Source organism: Gopherus flavomarginatus, chromosome 3 (assembly GCF_025201925.1).
Source record: "Gopherus flavomarginatus isolate rGopFla2 chromosome 3, rGopFla2.mat.asm, whole genome shotgun sequence".
Lineage (NCBI taxonomy): Eukaryota > Metazoa > Chordata > Testudines > Testudinidae > Gopherus > Gopherus flavomarginatus.
Window position 1 is genome coordinate 38,144,563 of NC_066619.1, and position 24,482 is coordinate 38,169,044.

The 24,482-nt window shown below is 37.4% G+C and overlaps 1 protein-coding gene across 8 annotated transcripts in view; it reads right to left on the bottom strand.

Moving 5' to 3' along the window:
- PDE4D (phosphodiesterase 4D) overlaps positions 1 to 24,482 on the bottom strand; it is a 1,077,829-nt gene that overhangs the window by 19,411 nt on the left and 1,033,936 nt on the right. Inside the window, exon 1 of one of the 8 annotated variants that reach the window (XM_050946937.1) lies at positions 6,898 to 7,256. The exons of the other annotated variants lie outside the window; for them this stretch is intronic. Within the exon in view, the coding sequence (XP_050802894.1) occupies positions 6,898 to 6,945 (48 nt within the window). The 5' untranslated portion in view covers positions 6,946 to 7,256. Of the gene's footprint in view, positions 1 to 6,897; positions 7,257 to 24,482 lie in introns of those variants that run through there. 8 annotated transcript variants of the gene reach the window in all.

Here is a 24,482-nt window from a genome sequence, read left to right on the forward strand (position 1 = left end):
TCACTGTTCTTCATCTCCTTTTCCATATCATCATCATATTAAATAATGCTGGCCCCAGAACATGTCCCTAAGGCACCCCACTGTAAAAATTATGCCATGTTGAAAACTGATAATTAATCCTGTTCTTTTTCTGTCATTTAGCTGGAAAAGCAGGCTGAAAAAATTAGCTCCTCTCATGTTGTCACTGAAGCCCTTTCTTCCAGAATGCCTTGTACAGTGAATATTATTAAATATTTTAAAACTGTATTTGTAAATCATTGACATTATGATGGTGTTCTTCATATACCATGGTAAATTTATCTTTTTGAAAATGTAGCTGCATAACAATCAGTCACCACTGCATTTGCTATCTCTACCATCTTTGCTTCCATCTGGACATATGATTAGCCCAGGAAGCTCTCTCTATGAAGTCTGAATTCTCTTTCTGTCATAAGCCAAATGTTCAATTTTGATCTTGGATATACTACACTGGAGCATACTATTATACCCTTCTAAAAATTAGAAACATATTACATATGCAGAGTTATGGATTTTAAGAACTACATGGCAATACACAACATGAGCAATCACTGGGCTTTTAAAACCTAATTCAGAGCTATAGTGTTGCTATGTTTAAACATCAAAAAAGCATGAGTTGGGCCCCAAAAATCAAGTGGCTTAAAAATCATGAAGATTTTATAAAAATTGGGGTGTTTGCCTTGTGGTTTTTGAGCCTTTAGAGTGCACCATGAGGGCTAGAAACTATCATTTTAAAAAACCTAAGTTTAGATTCTCAAATACTCACTTTGGGCTTTGAGTCCAGGAGCTAGAGCTTTAAATAAAACACTATCAGAAAAAAGAAGAGGAGTACTTGTGGCACCTTAGAGATTAACACATTTATTTGAGCATAAGCTTTCGAAGGCGACAGTACTCCTGTTCTTTTTGCTGATACAGACTAACACGGCTGCTACTCTGATAACTATCAGAAGACGCTTAATAAAATTGCAAGAGTTGGCAAGTGTGTGTGTGAGTTATATGTTCTTGTACTAGACATCTTCACTTTAACTTAAGCCCTGTCTAAACTTAAAATTTAGATCGACATAGCTATGTCGCTCACAGAGGGGAATTCACACCTCTGAGCATCATAGTGAACCGAACCTAAAACCCCAGTGCAGATGTGGCTAGGTGGATGGAGACATTCTTCCATTGACCTAGCTACTACCACTCAGGGAGGTAGATTACTACATTGATGGAAAAACCCCTTCTGTTGATATAGGAAATACCTACACTACGAGTGCTACAGAAGCATAGCGGCAGCATTGAAGCTGTGCTGCTCATTGTGAAGACATAACCTAAAAATTCCATTAGAACCACTTACACCCAATCTACTGATATCTAGGGAAGTTCAACTGTTGAAATGTATATGCTGCCTTTATTAAAGTTCCTAATATGTATTTAGGCACCTAACTTTTGGCACTCAATTTTGAAAATTTTGACTGAACAGCCTAAGAAAGTTAGTCTATCTAGTCTAAAGAGATACAACTTCTTTTGGTAGATTATTCCACATCCTAATACATCTCACCTTCAGGTTATTTAAGACTAAATTCTCTCTTTCTTTAATAATACACTTAATTCCAGTTACCACTCACAATAGTGCCTTCCCTTCCTTGATGTATACACCTAGACAATTCCGTCTTTCATTTTTGTAGATGTAGCACAGCATTAATGGTAGTCTTTATCACTTAGGAAAGATTGTCCTGGAATTTCTGCTGACCATGACAACTGCTTAAAAGTCTACACTCTCTTTAATTTCACAGTAACCGGCCTGATGCAGATCTTTGGTCTCTCATCTGTCTATCTTATGCACAGGTAATTTTAAACAATATAATCTAATCTAGACTGCCACACAGTATGGAATTGTACAAATATGTTGGTCAATGCTTTCTACTTTCCTGCTATTCGATAATAGGGATACTAATATTAAAATAAAGCTCCTACCAACTCCAAACCTCCACAAAACAAACAAAAAGGTCAATAACAATATTTGGAGTAAAATCCAGGATTTCACCCTTGGCCTTCAACCAGACTGGAAGTATAAATCCCAAATCTATCCTTCAGTTTATTTCCCATATTTAAGGTACATAACCAACAATGCTTTTGATATGATTTGCTAACTTCATTTTAAAAACATCTGGACAGTGTTTAACATTGATTTTCTTTTTTAATTAAATATGACAAAGCTAGATGACTTTATCAGCACTAAGATGTATGTTCTGTTGAAGTCCTTTTAAAGTTAGTCTTTGAAATAACATATGCTGCCAGTGAAAGAGAACAATGATGCTGTTGTTATTAGGCAGACAACACTCAGAAACATATAGATATTCATGTGTTTGAGTTTCTAATGGAGGATTGGGTTAGTGATGAAACAGTCCAGATTTTTTGTCGTTGTTGTCATCATATGCTGGTTTACTGTAGCTGTTTATTATTTGATACTCTTTAATTCAGAAATTCTCACATGCAGTATTCTGTTCTTTCAAGAAACATTACTATGAAATAATAAATCAAATAATAAAATAATAATAATAGACATAACAATTTGGGCCATGTTGTCTCCTGCTGGGTTCACTGATCTCTCATTTGACTTCATCTGGGGCCAAGAGTGCACTTCAAAAGGCAAGCAGAATATGTTGCCCTGCAGCATCAACTCACAGCATGTTTGTTCATCCATGCATTGTTGTTTTAGAATGAAACTGTGCTTGGCACTCAGATGGCCCACTGCAAGATCTTAGCTTAAATCACATAGGTTCTTGCCACGGCTGTGGGTCAGCACAGTATACATTTCCCAGCCTGCAAGTAAAAGCCTCCCTGAGGGTATGAAACTTGGTTAAAATGTCTATACCCTGATGATTTGTAAGTTACAGAAATAGTAATATTGATCAGCTAGGAAGTGCTTTTACATTTCCAGACATTGCACATTCATGATCAAAGAAATAAAATTGCTTGTTTGAGAAAACTCTAGGGTTTCAAATGGCATAAAAAAAAGTCAACCAAAATTTGGAATAATTACTGTTAATTATTAATTTTATATAATGTTAAAATGAATAAAAAGCTGTATTTTGAAAAAACCCAAACCAACTACTGCACAATTTTAAATAATTGTTAAATTCATAATATGCAAAATCTATTGCTCTTAAGACACATTTACAACATACAGTGTAGCTATTACACTGGCATCTCAGACTAAGGAACAAAGGTTATGGCAGACCTACGTGTACACCGAATTCTCCTTTTACAACGTGCTTTGCAAGTGAGAATCAGAGAGGGATTTACCCACTTCAGCTTCCAGACCTTTTTTAAAAGCAAAAATGATATACCAAACCCTTTAAACTGTCAAAGACCATTGACTGAAGAATGCATAGGTGCTAAGCTATTCCCCACTGGGAATTCTCCACTGTAATGTGTCCAGTGGGTCAGTAACATGTATTTTCACAATGGAGACTGCTGTAGGGTGACCAGATGTCCCGATTTTATAGGGACAGTCCCGATATTTGGGGCTTTGTCTTATATAGGTTACTATTACCTCCCATCCCCGTCCTTTTTTCACACTTGCTGTCTGGTCACCCTAGACTGATGCCACATCTAATAATGCAATTACTGAAAAATCTCTGAAGATAGCAGAAACCCTGGTTTCAATTCTTGCATGTTTCTATTAAACCTTATTTTTTTCCTTTTACTATTACTATAGGAAACTATAGCACAGACACTATATTCAAGTAATGCTAAATATCTAGCTTCAGGCTACAAAAGTAATACAGTACACTAGGACTGCTTATTTTGGACCATATTCTGCAAAAATTTAAACATCTGTCTAACTTTAAACATGTGAGCAGACCTATAAACTTCAATGGAACTATTCACGTGTTTAAAGTAAAGCACATACACAAGTACTTGCAGGACTAGGGCTTTTTCCTCAATACTGTGGTTATTTCCAAAGAGTGTTCTTAAAAATTGGGTTAGAAGCTTCCTAGTCATTTCAATTTGTTTTGGGCTGAAGCCTAGAATACATATTCCAAATTTCACAGAATTTTCATTTGTGTCTGTTTACTTTATTAAGAATTTATTCAAACATTATTTTGTTAGAGGAGATAATATACAAATGATATTTTTATAGTACTCTGTGCAGAACACCTTGCAATGGTTCTTTGGAGAATTTTGACATTTCTTGCAGTATTAATTGTTCTCAGTCAACACCTTTTACATGCATGTAACATTTCTCTGGGGTTATATTTACCGTGCATTGAACCCTGAAGTCTCAAGGATGGTAATTAGTTTCAAAGTAAATTTATGGTAATAAAATAATTTGGCTTGTGTGTTTAATTTTATATCTACAGCTTTTTGGGGTTAAAATTTAAAAACTTTCACATAGTTTTTGTGATAATCTTGTCCTCAGCACAAAGCTTTAGTAAAGGGGCTTCATGCAGGGAGCTGTGCATGTGTTTGAATACACTGAATCCCGCCCACATTATATGGGGGGCAACTACCCAACCATTTTGCTGCAGCTCAGGGGCTGTATTAATGACTGCAGTCTACTGCACCCTCCTGCAACAACACAGAATTTGTGGTTAGTGGAAGCAGGCAGCTTTTGGACAAACTGGCCACAGCCTTTCCAATCCCTCAGTCTCAAATCTTTCATGGACAAAGCCACTCTGGAACATTGATTAAAACAATTAAAAAGATAGTTCTAGAACTAAAATAAAAATAAATTAATTTTATTGCAGCATATTTGTAAATCTTTACATTCTAAAAAACCTCCAGATGTGATAGAAAAGCTATTTAATATCGACTGGCCCTACTGGCTAATTCTCAGTCCTTATGTACTCTTTACTAATGCAAAACTACCTTTCAATAGGAGTCTTGCCTGAATGACGATTTCATGTTTGAGCCCACTGTGTTTAATAAACCTCAAGGTCATGCTTAAGCTTTTATGTTCAAGCGTGCTAAAGGGATATATATTGTATACATCTCAGCTCAGAGATAAATGATATTTATTGGTGTAAAGAACGATGCTCTTGGTAAACAATGTAGGGATATTCCATAGGAACAATTCTCAAAAATATTTTAACAAAATATAAGGTACTTTCCAAAGCATATAGAAATATGTAAAGCTATTATCCAGTAACAGTTTTAAATGTGCTATGTTTCATTGTATCTAGGACAGTCTTTTCTTCTTTAGAATTTCAGAAATGTCCTAAATTCTATAAATATTTATTGTCAGAAGACAAGATCAAATCTTTATGGTTGGAAGATTTTCCCAAAAATACTTACATTGTGCAATGTATTTGTAAATATAATATACCAAAATTCTGTTCAAATACTTATTCAGCTTCTTAGCTAAAACCATTGTCTATGCACACTGTATGAAGCTACCATGCACAGAAGACAAGTTTCATCATGTCTAATCAGGTAAGGCTGTTACATTGCCTACTAAAATTCAATTAGCAAAAGATCAACCCATTTTAAAGGCTTCAGCGGAGAGATGGAAAACTGATTGAACACCTGTGTTTTAGAAAATCGGAGCAATATAAATAACTGTGTGATTGTCTAAGAAATATTTCTGAAAGAATTTTTTTAAATGCTTAACATTTAGATGTACTCTGGAGAATGGAAAATAATTTCAATTTAGATTTTGATAAATGATAAGGAGAATCCAGCTAACTGGCATAATGAAAAACATTCTCTTCACAGATGACTGAACAAAATAGTTGAGAATATACTGTAACAATTCTGCATTAGCAGAGAGAGCATACAATGACGTAACAGGGGTTTTCCATTTCTCATTTTTAAGATTCTAAGACAAAGCTGTGATCCTCTTAGTATTAATACAACCGGGCATAAAAAATCTTGTTCTAGGTGAAAACAATGTCTGCATTATATTTAGTACAATAATTTTGTTCCTATATTGGACTATTTAGTTTAGAATGAATACACAGTAACAATTTTATTTAAAACACTATGATCTGGAACAGCTATTGCATGTTAAACGTCTGATGATGAAGTTATATTTTAATACATATTCCATGAACAAAATTAGCAAGGCAACCCAGATTTTTGTATATGCATATGCAGCCATATAACTAGAAGACAAATAAAGCCCGAATATGATTTTGTACTAAGTTGATTCTGCACTGTGTACTAATTAGAATACTGATTTAATTCATCAGTGCAAAGCTTTCCGTAAGAGATAATGTGGAACAACTAATTTGAAGTTGTTCCACATTCAACACAGTTCAGTACTCGGAGAACACAATTTTCAGTCTCTTTGTGTTTTAAAGAAAACCTCTCTCTCTCTCTCTCTTTCTCTCTCTCACACACACACAGGCACACACAGACATACATGCAGGTAAAAAGAAAATGCTACTTAAAGATACCATTCATAATTGCACAGTAATTCAGCTAATAAAAACCAATATGAGTCATACATTCATCCATTATTCTCAACCCATTCACTTTAATCACACGTTCCTTAGCATATGGTACAGTATTTCAACTTTATTTTCTAGAACAGCTTTTTCCTGTCTAAAAAAGTCTATTTTTGTAGCATGATTCTGTTAAAATCTTTTTTAAAAAAATAATTCTACTGATTTTCTTTTAACTTTACATAGGCAGCTACACACCATGTGTTTGGTCTAAATAAGGACTATACCTTTATCACCTATTTTTTATTATATATTAATAATATTTTAAAATATACAAATATACCTTCTGGGAAAGAATGTATACAGTGTGGTGCACTATTATTGCTCAAAGGGAGCTCTCTTTTCTGATTCTCATCTTCACAGTCATATTACCCCCAAACATACTGTCCATTATTCATATATTGCAAATCAAAGTTCTTAAAAGATAAAACAAAAATCCTACCTTAATGTAGCCCCAAGAAACTGAGAGTAAATAGTTTGCTTCAGGCATTTTTGATTTTTTATACTACCAGTTTAACTACAAATATTTAGTTCTTCTCTATCTGATACTGTAAAAGAGTCTCCAGAAGAAAGGTTGTTATTATTATTTAGTTACTTTTTCTCATCTGAAGGTTCTCTGCAACTAGGTAGATATGAGGTATATGGACATGAAATCCAATTGCGCGGTCTTCTGACTGTATAAATGCCATTTGTAAAACTCCAGACGTTCAAGGACTAGCTTGAAGAGACAGATTGGATGAGGTGAAGAAAAATCTAAAGAGCTGAGGATCTGCATATTTCCTGAACACCAGGACTTAATGAATAATGTATGTCAAGATGCTCAGCTGCTGGAAAGACTGGTTCTATCAACAGCTACCAAATAAGGACCCGAGGGGAAAGTCACAAACAGTATCAACTAATCCCTCCCACAAACCCCAACTAAGAGCCAATTGTATTTCAACCTAAAAGATATCAATGCAGGGGATAAAGACATGCTGTATGCTAATTTCTGATTGGTTAACATGGGTGAATCTCCTGGGAACAGAATATTTCTTCTTTTCTATGCTAAAGTCTATTTAATAATGGCATTCCGGCCTTTAGCATTATCTCCAAACGAATAAGAAAAAAAAGACTGATTAGCTTAACTTTTTTTTATTGTCAGTATCATTTGCCAGCTCCATTCAAAGCGCATGTCGAACCTATCAAAAAAAAAAATAGGTACAGCAGGTATTCTACACACACTCCATGTCATTTGTCCAGTCTCTTCAACTTTTTAGTGGGAAAGGAACACATCTGAATCTTATGAGTGATGGAAACCAGAAGAATAAAGCTTCCAGGATTCTTAAACATATGTGACCATCTGTAGCAATGAAAATACTTTTTCTTTTGATGCCATCTGAATTAAAAAACAGATCAATTCCTGCCTGGCCATGGATCAGTCTGCTAACTCAAAACGTTCTGCTATTTCAGCAGACAAAAATCACCTATTATTAAGATGGAATAACACAAGCCAACCTACAATCTTACAGTTATAAATACATGTAAAGCTTCCATGCAGAAAACAGAACAAAGGCACTGTAGTCATGAAATTTTTGCCATAGCTATGCAACTTTTCACTCCGGTGTCATACCAGATTAATGTAATTAATTACAGTTATACCTCACAGAAAAGAAGCGATTAGTTAAAAAGTGATGCATGTCAATGAGCTGACTCAGAGCTCTAAATGAAATATGCTTGCATCTCCCACTCAGCAAACAATTAAACTCAGAAAGATGAATAAATTATTTGCATCCGTTGCTGTAAAACTTGTGCACTACTGCGACAAATTTCAGAGTCTTTGTTGTATCATAAGAAGGGACAATTTTCTAACGTGACAATGGTGAATGCCTAAAGACAAGATGAATGAGGTCCAGCATTCAATCTTAGCCCCCCCCCTGCTGATTCATTAGAAGATGCTGACTGACAATAGTCAAGAGGGAGCTTTTGGCTGAAGTGTTTTTTACCCCACTGAGCGATGATGCTAGAAAGCAATCTCAGCAGTGCTAAGTGCTTGAAAGGGAATCAAACCCTAGCAAAATCAATCACACACAAAAAATAATGAAATTAACAGATCTCCTTACAGGAGAACTGGAATGCAATGGAAATACAGCAAGCAGGTACAGCCACCATATACCTCTGGCACAGTGTACAGTATATTGGTAAGGAGAATATTATACAATGAAACGTTATTGTATATTTCAAAAATGTAACAAGATTTGAGTGAATACATTACTGACAAATATTCTCTTGCACACACAGAGACACAATGCAATGTGTCTCACTCTTCTGGGCTTATACAGGGAAAATGTCCATAAAATATTTTACCTTTGGAAACACAGGTTGGCCACTACAGCCTCAGCAGAACATTAAAATGGCTCCAAAAAGGTATTTGAGGAAAAATGTAGTTTGAAGAATCACTGTCATAGGACACAGTTAACCTACTATATAGAACTGTGAGCTATATGCTAGGGAAGGGCTTTTTTTTAGCATGAAAGCAGCAGGCCACATATGTTATATTGTTTTCACACTCCTAGTCAGCTTCTGCAGATGAGCACTGCTGCCACCTATTGGTTACCAAAATTACAAATTAAACATATCTTTTGCTGATTTTTCAAATTAAATATGGTGAAAATGATGCAATAAAACTTCGGTCTTAAAAGTTACAGAAGAGGGTTATGAATAATCCGCAGACCAAATTTCCTTAAAATTTTTGTTCGGATTAAATGGGCACAGGTTATTGCCCTGTGATTTGCATGCAGAGAGGAGCATTTTCTGGCAGATTTCTCCTGCTCTGCTTGTATGGCATATCTGTGGCACTGTTTTATTTTCAGAGACCCTGCAGAATGCTCTTAGAAATCTGGGGATGCGAAAAGGGTTGGGACCAGGCAGTCCAAGAGTGGTGAATTATGCAGGGCCAGGGAATTACATTTTTCTTCATCAGCCCCATAGACGTTTCTGAGAAAAGTTTAATAGTCAGGGGCTCCAACATCTTTAAAATGGCCCTCCAATATGATTCTTTTTAATAGAGTCTGTGAGGCAACTTTGGATGCTTAGCACCAGGGACAGATGTTACAGTCCACAGAGCCAGCAGGAAATTCCCTGCCTCTTAACCTACTGTTGAGGGAGGAGGTGAAAACCATGCCATGGAAGGTACTACATTAACAGCCAACATATATTTTACTGTGTATTGGATGAAACCTGCATTCACGAAGCTCTCATTGCAGTGTATCGTAAGAATGAACATTACAAAGGTGTTTCCAGCCACTGTTCTTATTTTGCTATGTTAAGTCTGGTTCGAGAGTTAGCTAAAGCTAGTCCTTAAATACAATATTTTTTCAAAATCTTTGCTAAAAATACAAAAGCTGCTTCAGGGAAGGAATATTTTAGAAGAGCTCTTTAAAAAAATTATGCGTGCTGCTATTCTATCTGAAAATACTATATATTTTACTAATTATTATTCTCTAGATACACATGTACTTTAAAATTACAATTTAGGGTTTGTCTACGCTTAAACTGCTACAACGGTGAGCTTCAGTGTAGAATGCTGAGGAGTTCTCCTGTCAGAGTAGGTAATTCACCTCCTCAAGAGGTGGCAGCTAGCTTGAGAGAAGAATTCTTGTCTGTATGGGGACTTAGGTCAGTTTAACTATGCTGCTTAAAGGTGTGGATTTCTCATGCTCATGATTGACATCGTTAAACTGACCTAATTTTCTAGTATAGATAAGGCCTTAGTGAAGAAGAGAATTACATTTATTATCTAGAAAATGTTAAATTCCTGTGATGAGGTTTGTGGGTTCATGCAAGATTTTGCAAGGTTTTTTTTAAGATGTTTACAGGATTTCTATAAAGCTACGTGAATACTTTGCTGAGTTTGCAGAGTGAAATTCCTGCGACATACAAGGGCCTGGCAATCTTTTCAACTGATGGCTGTTAAAATGTGACTTATATTAGTAGTGATTTATACTGTTGATAACTAATTCACACACCATGGAATAAATCTATAATTTGTTTTAGAACCATTAACCCATCCTGATAGGAACTGGCAAGTCACCCAATATACTTCACTATCATCATTTTGCTGGTGACGCTAACATGTCACCTGACTTTTGGCTGGGAGGAAAAACATTGTGGACCACCTCACAATTTTAAACTTGGAAAATTCACACACATCTGACTCATTTACAGTAATCTTTTTGTCTGATTCTCATTTTCAGTTCCCAAAGTTGGAATGAGTCACTATTGGGTCACAGGAGATTGTGTAGGACAGAAGGATTTACAGTAAATAGTAGTCATGCACAATAACCACCTAGGATAAAATGGGACAAGGAAAGAACTGGGAAACAGCAGAGATTCAGGCACTCAAAAGGTGCTCTTAATGTACATAAGGGTAAAATGGGATATTCCAAGGATTCTCCTCTCCAGATAATGAGTAAGGTAAATGAGAATGGTAAAATTGTTAATGATGCGGCTGAAAAAGCAGAAGTGTTCAATAAATATTTCTGTCCGGTATTTGTTAAGAATCAGGATGATTTGCTTGTATAACATAAGGATGATGAAGTACTTTCCAGACCACTAGTAACTAAGGAGGACGTTAAACAACATATACCAGGGATACTGGAATAAATATTTTTAAATCTGCAGGCCTGGGTAAGTTGCACTCAAGAGTCCTAAAAGAACTGGATGAAGAGAGATCTCTGGCTGCTGATGTTAATTTTTAATAAATCTTGGAATACTAGGGAAGTTCTTGAACACTGGAAGAGTGGTAACGTACCAATACTCAAAAAAGGACAAATGAGATGACTCAGGTAACTATAGCCTGGTTAGCTGAACATCAATCTGAGGTGAAATAGTGGAAAACCTGATGAGATCCAATTAATAAGGAATTAAGGATTGCACTACAATTATGGCCACTCAATGTGGTTTTATGGAAAACAGGTCTTGTCGCAGAAACCTGATTTCATTCTCTGAGATTATAAAAGTTTGTTAATAAAGATAACAGTGTAGATATAATATACTTGGACTTTTGTAAGGCATCTGACTTAATAACACATAACCTTTTGATTAAAAAATCAGTACTATACAATATAAAAAAGAACATTAAATATATTAAGTAAAGGCTAACTGACAGATCTCCAAAAATAGTCGTTAATGGGAAATAATCATCAAATGGTGGTATTTCTAATGGTGTTCTGTAAGTATCAGTAGTAGGCCTGACACTACTCAACATTGTCAGCCAGGATGTGAAAGTAAATATAAATCACCGCTGCTAAAATCTGCAGATGACACAAATACTGGCAGAATAGTAAATGATGATGATGACAGGACAATCATAAGGAGCGATTTGAGCCCATTCACACAAAATGCATTTTAATGCAACCAAATACAAATTATACATCTAGGAACAAGGAATGCAGGATAAACCTACAGAATGGGGGACTGTAGCCTGGAAAGCAGTGACTCTGAAAAGGATTTAGGGGTTATAGTAGATCATGAGCTCCCAGTGTGATGATGTGGCAAAAAGGGCCAATGTGATTTTCTGATATATAAACAGGGGAGTAGTAAGAAGCAGTAAATAGGTTATTTTACCTTTGTATATGGCATTAGTGAGACCATTACTGGAGCACTGCATCCAGTTTTTGTGTTAACATAGTTAAAAAGATGTCAAAGAACTGGAGAGGGTGCTGAAAAGAGCTTACTAAAATGATTCAAAGTCTGGAGCAAATGCTTTACGGTGAGAGATTCAAAAAGCTCATTATGTTTATTTTATCAAAAATAAGATTTAGAGGTGACTTGATCACAAAGTGTAAGTACCTGAATGGGGAGAAAACACAGGGTACTGGAAGACTCTTTAATTCAGTGATGAAGGCATAACAAGATTGAAAAGCTGGAAGCTGAAGCCAGACAAATTCAAATGGGAAATAAGGCACAATTTTTTAACAGAACAGAGTGTGATTAACCATTGCCAAACACAAGTAACTGTGTGAAATGTAATGGCCTGTGATATACACATCAGTCTAGATGATCTAATGGTCCCTTCTGGCCTTAAACTGTATGAATCCATGAGTATTTGTCAAAATAATTCCAGGGTGGATGTCATATCAAAAGAATCACTGCAATAATTACTGTTAATTTCAGATTGTTCTGCAGAAATCTCTCTCGCCTTCAACAAATATTAACTTCCTAACTATCTGTAAATTAGATGTAAAAGTATTGTAAGAATGATATGAATCTTTTAAATAAATTATGCTGTGTTGCTTTTTTAAAGAAGAATGGGCTTTTACATTAAAATAAACGTTGAACCAAAGTGATGGTGGGATGGTGTTAGCTAAAGAGTTGGACTGCATTCAGTCATGGCTTTCTCAGTTCACTGCAGCAAATTAACCCATCTTCACCATGCAAGAATTCTAACTTCTAAGGGGATAAACCTCAAAGGACAGTTAGACTCCAGTGCTGTCAGCCACCAAAGAGTTTTCCCTAAAGCATCTTGACTCCTAAGGATTTATAAGCTGTATAGTACATGTATAATGAAATCAGGAGTATCATTAAAATTATCTCAAATTTTCCTATCATAAAAGAAGCAGCAGTAAATACCTAGATGCAGTTCAGTTAAAACTATCTATTGATTCCCCTTAAAGCCCTGACACATCAGACATATTTAGAAAAGTTCAACATCAACCAAAATTTTATCTCCATTTTGCAAGAACCACAAATATCTGGGTATTGGGTTCTCTTCTTATCAATCCCAGCTATAGTACAAACCGAAGGCAGTGATTTAGTCATTATGAGGAGAGGTCCACAGGCTTTAATTAATCCCATAATTTTGCAGAGCTTAGAAGAATGGTTTCATAATGTTGTTCAAATGGCCCCCCTGGTAAAGATTAATTATGGATATCTGCAGATATTCTCACAGGAGTCCTGCCTATGGACCATCTGTAGAGCACACCAGAAGAACCTACAGATTCTGCTTAATACATGATTTTTAAAGGGTTTTTTGTTTTTGTTTTTGTTTTAAAGAACCAGTACAATGTTCTGACAGGCAGGAGCATATTTCTGAGGAGGATTGAGGAACAGAGGAGGAAATTATAGATTTTCCTGAAGACTATGAGAAAAGCCTCAAATCCCTAAAACACAGTATTTGCGTTCCTTTCTGGAATTTGCATACCTCTCACAACACACCTTTTAAGATCCATGTGTCCTACATATACCTTTCACAACATGGTAACGTTTAGTAAGGCTTTTGATATTGTCTCGCAAGCCCTTCTCATAAACAAACTAGGGAAATACAACCTAGATGGAGCTACTATAAAATGGGTGCATAATTGGTTGGAAAATCATTCCCAGAGAGTAGTTGCCAGTGGTTCGCAGTCAAGCTGGAAGGGCATATTGAGTGGGGTCCTGCAGGGATCAGTTCTGGGTCCGGTTCTGTTCAATATCTTCATCAATGATTTAGATAATGGCATAGAGAGTACACTTATAATGTCTGTGGAAGATACCAAGCTGGGAGGAGTGGCAAGTGCTTTGGAAGATAGGATTAAAATTCAAAATGATCTGGACAAACTGGAGAAATGGTCTGAAGTAAATAGGATGAAATTCAATAAGGACAAATGCAAAGTATTTAAGTCCATTAATGGCTATTAGCCAGGATGGGTAAGGAATGGTGTCCCTAGCCTCTGTTTGTCAGAGGGTGGAGATGGATGGCAGGAGAGAGATCACTTAATCATTGCCTGTTAGGTTCACTCCCTCTGGGGCACCTGGCATTGGCCACTGTCGGCAGACAGGATGCTGGGCAGGATGGACCCTTGGTCTGACCCAGTATGGCCATTTTTATGTTCTTAAGTACTTCAGTTTAGAGGGAACAATGAGTTGCACACATACAAAATGGGAAATGAGAAACGATTGCCTAGGAAAGAGTACTGCAGAAAGGGATCTGGGGGTCATAGTGGATCACAAGCTAAATATGAGTCAACAAGTGTAACACTGTTGCAATAAAAGCAAACATCATTCTAGAATGTATTAGCTGAAGTGTAGTAAGAAAGACACAAGAAGTAATTCTTCCACTCTACTCTGCGCCAATTAGGCCTCAACCGAGTATTGTGTCCAGTTCTGGGTTCCAAATTTCAGGAAAGATGTGGACAAATTGGAGAAAGTCCAAAGAAGAACAACAAAAATGATTAAATGTCTAGAAAATATGAGCTCTGAGGGAAGACTGAAAAAATTGGGTTTGTTTAGTCCGGCGAAGAAAAGACAAGGAAGGGACATGATAACAGTTATGAAGTACATAAAAGGTTGTTATAAGAAGGGAGAAAAATTGTTCTCCTTAACCTCTGAGGATAGGACAAGAAGGAATGAGTTTAAATTGCAGCAAGGACAGTTTAGGTTGGACATTAGGAAAAACTTCCTAACTGTCAGAGGGTTAAGCACTGGAATAAATTGTCTAGGGAGGCTGTGGAATCTCCATCATTGGAGATTTTTAAGAGCAGGTTAGACAAACACCTGTCAGGGATGGTCTAGATAATACTTAGTCCCGTCATGAGTGCAGAAGACTGGACTAGATGACATCTTGAGGTCCCTAGCAGTCCTATGATTCTATGATATCCGCTTATTCACACAGAATCGCTTCCCTAAATGTGGAGCCCAGAAAACAGAACTAACTGGAAAGCATTTGTTTTTTTTAAATTGTGCCATATATTGCTTATGTTTTTGATGTTTATGCTACAGCTAGAGTTCTCAGTGTACATGGACAGCAATTGCGATATATGCTTTTTTACTAAATAATATTTGTAAGTAGCGTCAAAATCAGAGCTAGGCTACCTCGGAACTTGAACAGAATAATCTTGGAGGAAGAGAATGCTTAGGGCCAGTTTCACCCTGAACACAATCCCTTATTACTGCTGCTTTTGCACTTGGTGATGCATCTTACCTAGAGCATGCAGGGAACCGGACTAGATGACCTCTCAAGGTCCCTTCCAGTCATACGATTCTATGTAGTGTACCTCATCCAATGCACTAAACTTTCCAATAACAACTGTATGGGTGAAACCAGACAATCACTATGCTTTCAAATGAACTCACACAGAAAAATGATAAAAGACAAAAAACCATATCATACATGGGTGAACACTTTTCACAAAACAGTGACTCCATATCCAAACTCTTTGTCCTCATAGACTCATAGACTTTAAGGTCAGAAGGGACCGTTATGATCATCTAGTCTGACCTCTTGCACAATGTAGGCCACAGAATCTTACCCATCCACTTCTATAACAACCCCCTAACCTATGTCTGAGTTACTGAAGTCCTCAAATCGTGGTTTGAAGACCTCAAGCTGCAGAGAATCTTCCAGCAAGTGACCCGTGCCCCATGCTGCAGAGGAAGGCGAAAAACCTCCAGGGCCTCTGCCAATCTGCCCTGGAGGAAAATTCCTTCCCGACCCCAAATATGGCGATCAGTTAAATCCTGAGCATGTGGACAAGACTCACCTGCCAGCACCAAAGAAAGAATTCTCTGCAGTAACTCAGATCCCATCCCATCTAACATCCCATCACAGACCACTGGGCATACTTATCTGTTGATAATCAAAGATCAATTGCCAAAATTAATTGCCAGAATTAGGCTATCCCATCATACCATCCCTTCCATAAACTTATCAAACTTAGTCTTAAAGCCAGATATGTCTTTTGCCCCCACTACTCCCCTCGGAAGGCTGTTCCAGAACTTCACTCCTCTCATGGTTAGAAACCTTCATCTAATTTCAAGTCTAAACTTCCTAGTGTCCAGTTTATACCCATTTGTTCTTGTGGCCACATTGGTACTAAGCTTAAATAATTCATCTCCCTCCCTAACATTAATCCCTCTGATATATTTATGAAGAGCAATCATATCCTCTCTCAATCTTCTTTTGGATAGGCTAAACAAGCCAAGCTCTTTGAGTCTTCTTTCATAAGACAGGTTTTCCATTCCTCGGATCATCCTAGCAGCCCTTCTCTGAACCTGTTCCAGTTTGAATTCATCCTTCTTAAACATGGGAGACCAGAACTGCACACAGTATTCCAGATGAGGTCTCACCAGTGCCTTATATAACGGTACTAACACCTCCTTATCTTTGCTGGAAATGCCTCACCTGATGCATCCTAAAACTGCATTAGCTTTTTTAATGGCCATATCACATTGGCAGCTCATAGTCATCCTGCGATCAACCAATACTCCGAGGTCCTTCTCCTCCTCTGTTACTTCCAACTGATGTGTCCCCAATTTATAACTAAAATTCTTATTATTAATCCCTAAATGCATGACCTTGCACTTTTCACTATTAAATTTCATCCTCTTACTATTACTGTAGTTTACAAGGTCATCCAGATCTTCCTGTATGATATCCCGGTCCTTCTCTGTGTTAGTATCCTCAAAGAAAACCTGTACAACACCTTCAAAACATGAGCCTGGGAGCCTAAATTCGTAATTTTGCAAAAACCATGATCTTAATCAAGATACTAGATTTATGTGTGACAGACTTGAAGGTGGCAATTTTGCAACAAAAAAATTTCAAAAACAGACTCCAAAGAGAGACTGCTGAGCTCGACTTAATATGCAAATTAGATACAATTAACTTAGGTTTAAACAGAGACTGGGAATTGTTGGGTCATTACACTAACTGAATCTATTTCCCTATGTTAATGATGATAGCTCATCTCAATTGATTAGACTCTTCCTGTTGGTATGCATACTTCCACCTTTTCATGTTCTCTGTATGTATAAATATCTCCTGTCTGTGTGTTCCATTCTATGTATCCAAAAAAGTGAGCTGTAGCTCATGAAGGCTTATGCTGTAATAAATCTGTTAGTCGCTAAGGTGCCACAAGTACTCCTGTTCTTTTTGCGGATACAGACTAACACGGCTGCTGCTCTGAAACTAGATTTATGGATTATTACAACAATCTGTAACCCACTAATCCCCCCTTTTTGTCCTAAAACTGCAGAGGTGTTAACATGCCACTCCACCTTGAATAGTCTCTCAGAGTATGTCTTCACTGCAATTAAACACCTGGGGCTGGCCCATGTCAGCTGATTTAGGGTTACGGGACTTGAGTTGTGGGCCTGTAAAATTGTGGTGTAGATGTTTGGGCTTAGACTGGAGCCCGGGTTCTGGAACCCTCCCACTAGAATATGTGTTAATTATTTATGCTAAACTATCTGTTCAATCTTGTATTTAGCTGTGACACTAAATAGCTTTCCCAGACTTGAAGAAGATCTCTGTGTACCTCAAAAGCTTGTCTCTCTCACCCACAGAAGTTGGTCCATTAAAATATATTACCTCACCCACCTTATCTTTCTGGCTCCTGTCAGCTGAGAAAGGTTCTGAAGGATCAGTCAAAAGGAAAGACAGATAGCAACATTTCAAGCCTGAAGAAAAGAACATAATGGAGGCTGGATTGCCACTTTGGTTACTCAGATGCAGTGCTTTGAACTGTCATACAGGGGAGACAATTTATTATTTTGGTTTTTCACTCCATAGGTTAGCAGCAGGTAATGGGGGAGCTGTAGCAGTTACATGCTCAGCCTTGAGGGAAGGAAGAACAATTCTTTATACGTGTCTACTGCAAGCTCATGGACAAAGCTTCATCAAGAGGCTTCAAAAAGAATCCTGAACAGTCACTCTTGACCAGAAGGATGATGGCTGTAGTGCAAGCCATATGTAATGAACAGTGCAAAGTTCAAAGACAGACTGTGTGCAAAACACAGTTTAACCCTTCATAGTCTTGTTTAGTTGTCAAAGTCATAGGTGCTGCAAGCAGAATTATATATTGCAGTCTTCTCAGCCAAGTAAAAATGCTCTTTGAAAAGATCAGAAACATTTATATTGAGTTTTTAAACACCAAATAATAGTAATCATCCCCAACATGGCCTCCTTTTCCTATTGGCAGCTAGCATTAGACTGTTTTCACCAAATAGGCCAAGTTCACCTAGGTTTTATTTTGGAATGCACCTTGGCAGAAGGCCTCCCCAAAAATGGAAAGTCTGCTGACTGCAAACTCCTGTGAGCTAGGGTTTGTGTATGTATGGGCCCAACACAGTCATCAAATAGTTTGACATTGGTCAGGAATGGGGTGTGAGCAGAACAGCTAGAAATGTAGTGATTCAGCAAATTACCTCAGCAGCTTCCCCATGAGCTTGACCCAACTTCCCTAGATTCTACATAAGACAGTCCTGTGGGACGAGACAAAATTTAGAACCAAATAGAACAAACCCAAGACCTTGCCTATATTAGGGATTTGTTCTGATTACAGCCATCTGTGTCCAGCCATCAATGTAGCTCAAGAAGAGTGATGCTCCACTGGTGGCAGGACACTGATTGCAATTGGAGCAAATCCACAGTGTAGGCAAGGCTCATGAAGAAAAAGATCAGCTTTAAAGAACGTAATTACAGCCTAATTATGCTGTTGCGAAAGCACAACATCAGCAGTCTCATATTTTTCAGAACTACAGTCATTAAAGCAATATTATGGTTTAAGCACCTCCCATTCCTAGCATGGCTGTATTTGGGAAATGGTATATTAATCCTGTGGTTTGAATTACAGTATTTTATGTAGCTGAATAGACAAAATGAAATTTAATCTGAATTATGACGCTTTTTGGTGGGGAATGGGGAATAAAGAGCAAAATCCAGCATCTACTCACTGAGATATTTAGTAAAATGTCATGTTCCTTTATTCATTTTGAAAAAATATAGACTCTTGCTGTATAATACGTAATTCAATTTAATCTGCTTGTATTTACTGCCCTCTAGCGATAATATAAGCATTAGCTATTTATACATTTCCTTTATGGTGTTTTAAGAGCCGAGGCTTGCAATGTGATCCACTAACGTGGTGACCTGCATCTATACAGGACTGGGTTCTTAATCAGTACAGTAAATAGTGTCTTCTCCACCTTTTTTTGTTTTTTGATGGTCTGCTTATAGCCTTTTCTTTTTTCTCACCAACAGCTTTCCCTTATGCAGAAATGAGGATGGAATGACTATTCGCTTTACCAGAACATTTTCTTTTCGCTAACACAGCTTTCACTCACAGAATTCTTTTTATATAGAGTATTCATAATACTTACCATTACTTATTACAATCACAGCACCTTGCAAAATGAATAAGGACAGTGGGCCAGATCCTGGCCACCAGTAACAGTGCTTTGTGCCACCATCTTAAATATGCTCTATCAGGGTAGTTGGGATTACCTTGGTGTAAGGTACGGTCGGCAACCTTCCAGAAGTGGTGTGCCGAGTCTTCATTTATTCACTCTAATTTAAGGTTTTGAGTGACAGTAATACATTTTAACATTTTTAGAAGGTCTCTTTCTATAAGTCTATAATATATAACTAAACTATTGTTTATGTAAAGTAAATAAGGTTTTTAAAATGTTTAAGAAGCTTCATTTAAAATTAAATTAAAATGCAGAGCTCCCCGGACCAGTGGTCAGGACCTGGGCAGTGTGAGTGCCACTGAAAATCAGCTTGTGTGCTGCCTTCGGCACGCGTGCCATAGGTTGCCTACCCCTGGTGTAAGGGATTCTCCAGCTGGGCAGAGCTGGTATACCTAGCTGTATGTCATCTTATCCCAGATACTGTGCTGATGGAATTACTGGCTGGAATGACAGCCCTGCAACAGCCACTACAAAATGGAACATATTAGAGTCCATTCCTAGTCCAACTTTATTTACCCCGGAGATTGGAGTCTCAGGGATTAAGCAAGCATCAAGTTTGTTTAAAGTGACCTATGCCTCCCCACCTCCTCAAATGAGAGGTCTGGTTCTATTCAATATCTTCATAAATGATTTGGATAAAGGAACAGAGATTACACTTACAAAGTTTGAGAACAATATCAAACTGGGAGAGAGTTGCAAACACATTGAAGGACAGGATTAGAATTGAAAATGATCTTGACAGACTGGAGAAATGGTCTGAAATAAACTGGATGAAATTCAATAAGGACAAATGCAAAGTACTACATTTGAAGGCAGTCATCCTGCAGCAAAAAAAATTCAGGACCAGACTTCAAAGAGAAACTGCTGAGCTTCAGTTCATCTGCAAATTTGACACCATCAGCTCAGGATTAAACAAAGACTGTGAATTGCTAGCCAACTACAAAAGCAGTTTCTCCTCCCTTGGTTTTTACACCTCAACTGCTAGAAGAGGGCCTCATTCTCCCTGATTGAACTAACCTCGTTATCTCTAGCCTGCTTCTTGCTTGCATATATATACCTGCCCCTGGATATTTCCACTACATGCATCCGACGAAGTGGATATTCATAGACTCATAGACTCTAGGACTGGAAGGGACCTCGAGAGGTCATCGAGTCCAGTCCCCTGCCCTCATGGCAGGACCAAATACTGTCTAGACCATCCCTGATAGACATTTATCTAAACTACTCTTAAACATCTCCAGAGATGGAGATTCCACAACTTCCCTAGGCAATCTATTCCAGTGTTTAACTACCCTGACAGTTAGGAACTTTTTCCTAATGTCCAACCTAAATCTCCCTTGCTGCAGTTTAAGCCCATTGCTTCTTGTTCTATCATTGGAGGCTAAGGTGAACAAGTTTTCTCCCTCCTCCTGATGACACCCTTTTAGATACCTGAAAACTGCTATCATGTCCCCTCTCAGTCTTCTCTTTTCCAAACTAAACAAACCCAATTCCTTCAGCCTTCCTTCATAGGTCATGTTCTCAAGACCTTTAATCATTCTTGTTGCTCTTCTCTGGACCCTCTCCAATTTCTCCACATCTTTCTTGAAATGCGGTGCCCAGAACTGGACACAATACTCCAGTTGAGGCCTAACCAGCGCAGAGTAAAGCGGAAGAATGACTTCTCGTGTCTTGTTTACAACACACCTGTTAATGCATCCCAGAATGATGTTTGCTTTTTTTGCAACAGTATCACACTGTTGACTCATATTAAGCTTGTGGTCCACTATGACCCCTAGATCTCTTTCTGCCATACTCCTTCCTAGACAGTCTCTTCCCATTCTGTATGTGTGAAACTGATTGTTCACCCATGAAAGCTCATGCTCCAATACGTCTGTTAGTCTATAAGGTGTCACAGGACTCTTTGCCGCTTTTACAGATCCAGACTAACACGGCTACCCCTCTGATACATTTAGGAAGGCATACTCAATTGAACAAATACAAATTGGGAAATGACTGCCTCTGAAGGAGTACTGCAAAAAAGGATGTGGGGTTTATAGTGGATCACAGTGACACATAGGAGTCAACAATGTAATACTGTTGCAAAAAAAGCAAACATCATTCTGGGATTAGTATGAGTGTTGCCAGCAAGACATGAGACATAATTCTTACAAAGCACTGATAAGGCCTCAGTTGGAGTACGGAGTCCAGTTCTTGGCACCACACTTTAGGAAAGATGTGGACAAATTGGAGAAAGTCCAAAGGAAGGCAATAAAAATGATTAAAGGTCTAGAAAATATGACCTACAAGGAAATATTGAAATAATTGTTTTTGTTTACTCAGGAGAAGTAAAGACTGAGGGGGGACATGATAACAGTCTTCAAGCATGTAAAAGTTTGTTATAAAGAAGAGGAGGATAAATTGTTCTCTTATCCACTGAGGGACAGGATAAGATTGCAGCAAGGGAGAGTTAGGTTAGACATTAGGAAAAACTTCCTAACTGTAAGCATAGTTAAGTATTGGAACGAATTGCTTAGGGGGGTTGTGGAATCTCCATCATTGGAGGTTTTTAAGAACAGGTTAGACAAACACCTGTCAGGTATGGTCTAGATAATACTTAGTTCTGCCTTGAGTGTGGAGGACTGGATTAGATGACCTCTTAAGGTCCCTTCCAGTCCTACAAGTTCTAGGATTCTATAAACTACATGTTGATGATCTGGGACAGAGTGTTTAATTTCTCTGAATATTTGCTGCCTATTGCTGAATTCAATCTACTGTCTTAAACCTGAAAATAGTGAAAATAAATTAAAAGGGAGATCATTAAAACAAAATCTATATTCTGAAATAAAGAAGAAATGAAAATTACAACTAGAACAGAAATACAGGAGTATAAACTATTTGGACATTGTGTGTATTATCTTCAAACTAAGTGCAGGAGCAACCAAAATGTATGCATAATGCTGGAAATTATATATTTCAAATCAAGTCTTTGAAGACAAGTGCTGATCTTCAATACATGGCATGCTTCTAAGGATATATTATAATATTAGTTGCTGTGCTTCGGAAAACATACGTAGTGATCAGGTGTATACAATACGTGATGATGATGGAATTCTAAACGATCATTCAAATAAATGGAAATTGCATTTCAAGAGATACTCTAGTTTTATAAGCGATACTGAAGTTTCTCATCTCTTAGCAGTAAAAAAGGTCAGGCTGAAGAAGAAATTTAAACATGAGAGTAGTTTGGGAAACAAAGGTTTTCTTATTCCATCAAATTACTACTGTAAAAAGCAACTGTTGAAAACGGAAGGCTTTCAGCCTCACAGTTCTGCCTCAGAAAGAAAAGATTTACACACACACCCCACTGCCCTAAAAAATCTCATCAGTACTTTGACATATGTCACAATGTAACAACATACGTACTGTATGCTAGCACCTTAACAGGAAAGTAATTCCATGACTGCTCAGTTACTTATACTTCAGCTGTGGATATGGTCAAAATAAAATACAAATTCCCTACAATAAGGTCTTACTTTTTTACACCGGTGCTTAAATTGTACAAATGCTAGTTCAAACCACTATTCCACTACAGAGTCCTAATTCATTAAAAAGAGGCAAGTTGCTCAACATGCACCAATTTGTTTTGGTCACAAGTTTTCCCCTCACATAATAAAAACGCCAGCACAGAAATCAATGGTATGATCAGCATGCACAGTACATGAGCTTAAAGGTAGATAAAAAACATGAGTTATTTAAAACACCTAATTATTACTGTAAATGGGGTGGAGGTGTTAGCTTTTGCAGAATTTTATCTTTCTTATTTGAGGCATTTTGAAGGTATCTGTCCCTCTATGGTATTTCTAAGGCACCTGTAACCTCTGCTTCCATGCAGCGAACAACCCAAAGCAAACTCTATTTCAAGACATTCCTAAAAGAAAAAGCAAAATGACGCCACAAGGGGGCCACATCTCACGTTCTTAGTTCTTTCTTCACTATTCCACCCTGCACTGTTCCTTTCGATGATTTATTTACAAAGTATTATAAAAGATCATTTCACAGAAATTATAGTTTTTGAGTCACAGACTAGGAAAACAGGCAGAAGAAAGTTATATAATTACTGTCAAATAGCACAAGAGAAGCACTGATCTCAAACAATTAGCAGTAAGATAACAATTACACAGAATTAAAATGATTTTTAAGGAATTCTTAGGTAATGTAAAAAAAAGGAAAGAAAAGAATCAGAAATCAAATACAAAAGCTCTAGCAGATCATCTAGTACATCCCTTTGTCCAGTGCTGGATTGTTCCCTGGGGTTTTCCCCCGTTGCTCTCCAGGGCTTTGCTCTATATACTTCTAGCATTAATAAACGTGGCTTCCAACATTAACCTTAACAGCTAATGCAGCTAATTTTGCAAAGCACAATCAAATGAAAGCTTTGAGATTTGAGAGTACCATGGGTTTTGGGTTTTTTTGTTTGTTTTGGTTTTTTGCTTCTCATGCCACTAATGTATGGGTCAGGTTATCCTTAAAGCTAGTTGGGATGCTGCCTTGGAAAAGAGCTTGCCTACCTACTGATGGCTGAGCATTATGTTAGAGGAGAAATAATGGCCCAGAATGAAGTAGTGGGTGAAAAGACTATTCCTGTTTACTGCCCTAAGGATACAAATGTATGTTTCATAGCACTGAAAACAGGTGGATTGTGAGATATCGGACCTTAGAACTATCACTGATCCACTGAAATGCCAGGGTTTTTTGGTATTAGCCTAAGGCAGAACAATCCATGTTCTGGACCTCTAAGTAGATTCTGAATGCATGGTATACAAGAGAGAGAAAAAAAAA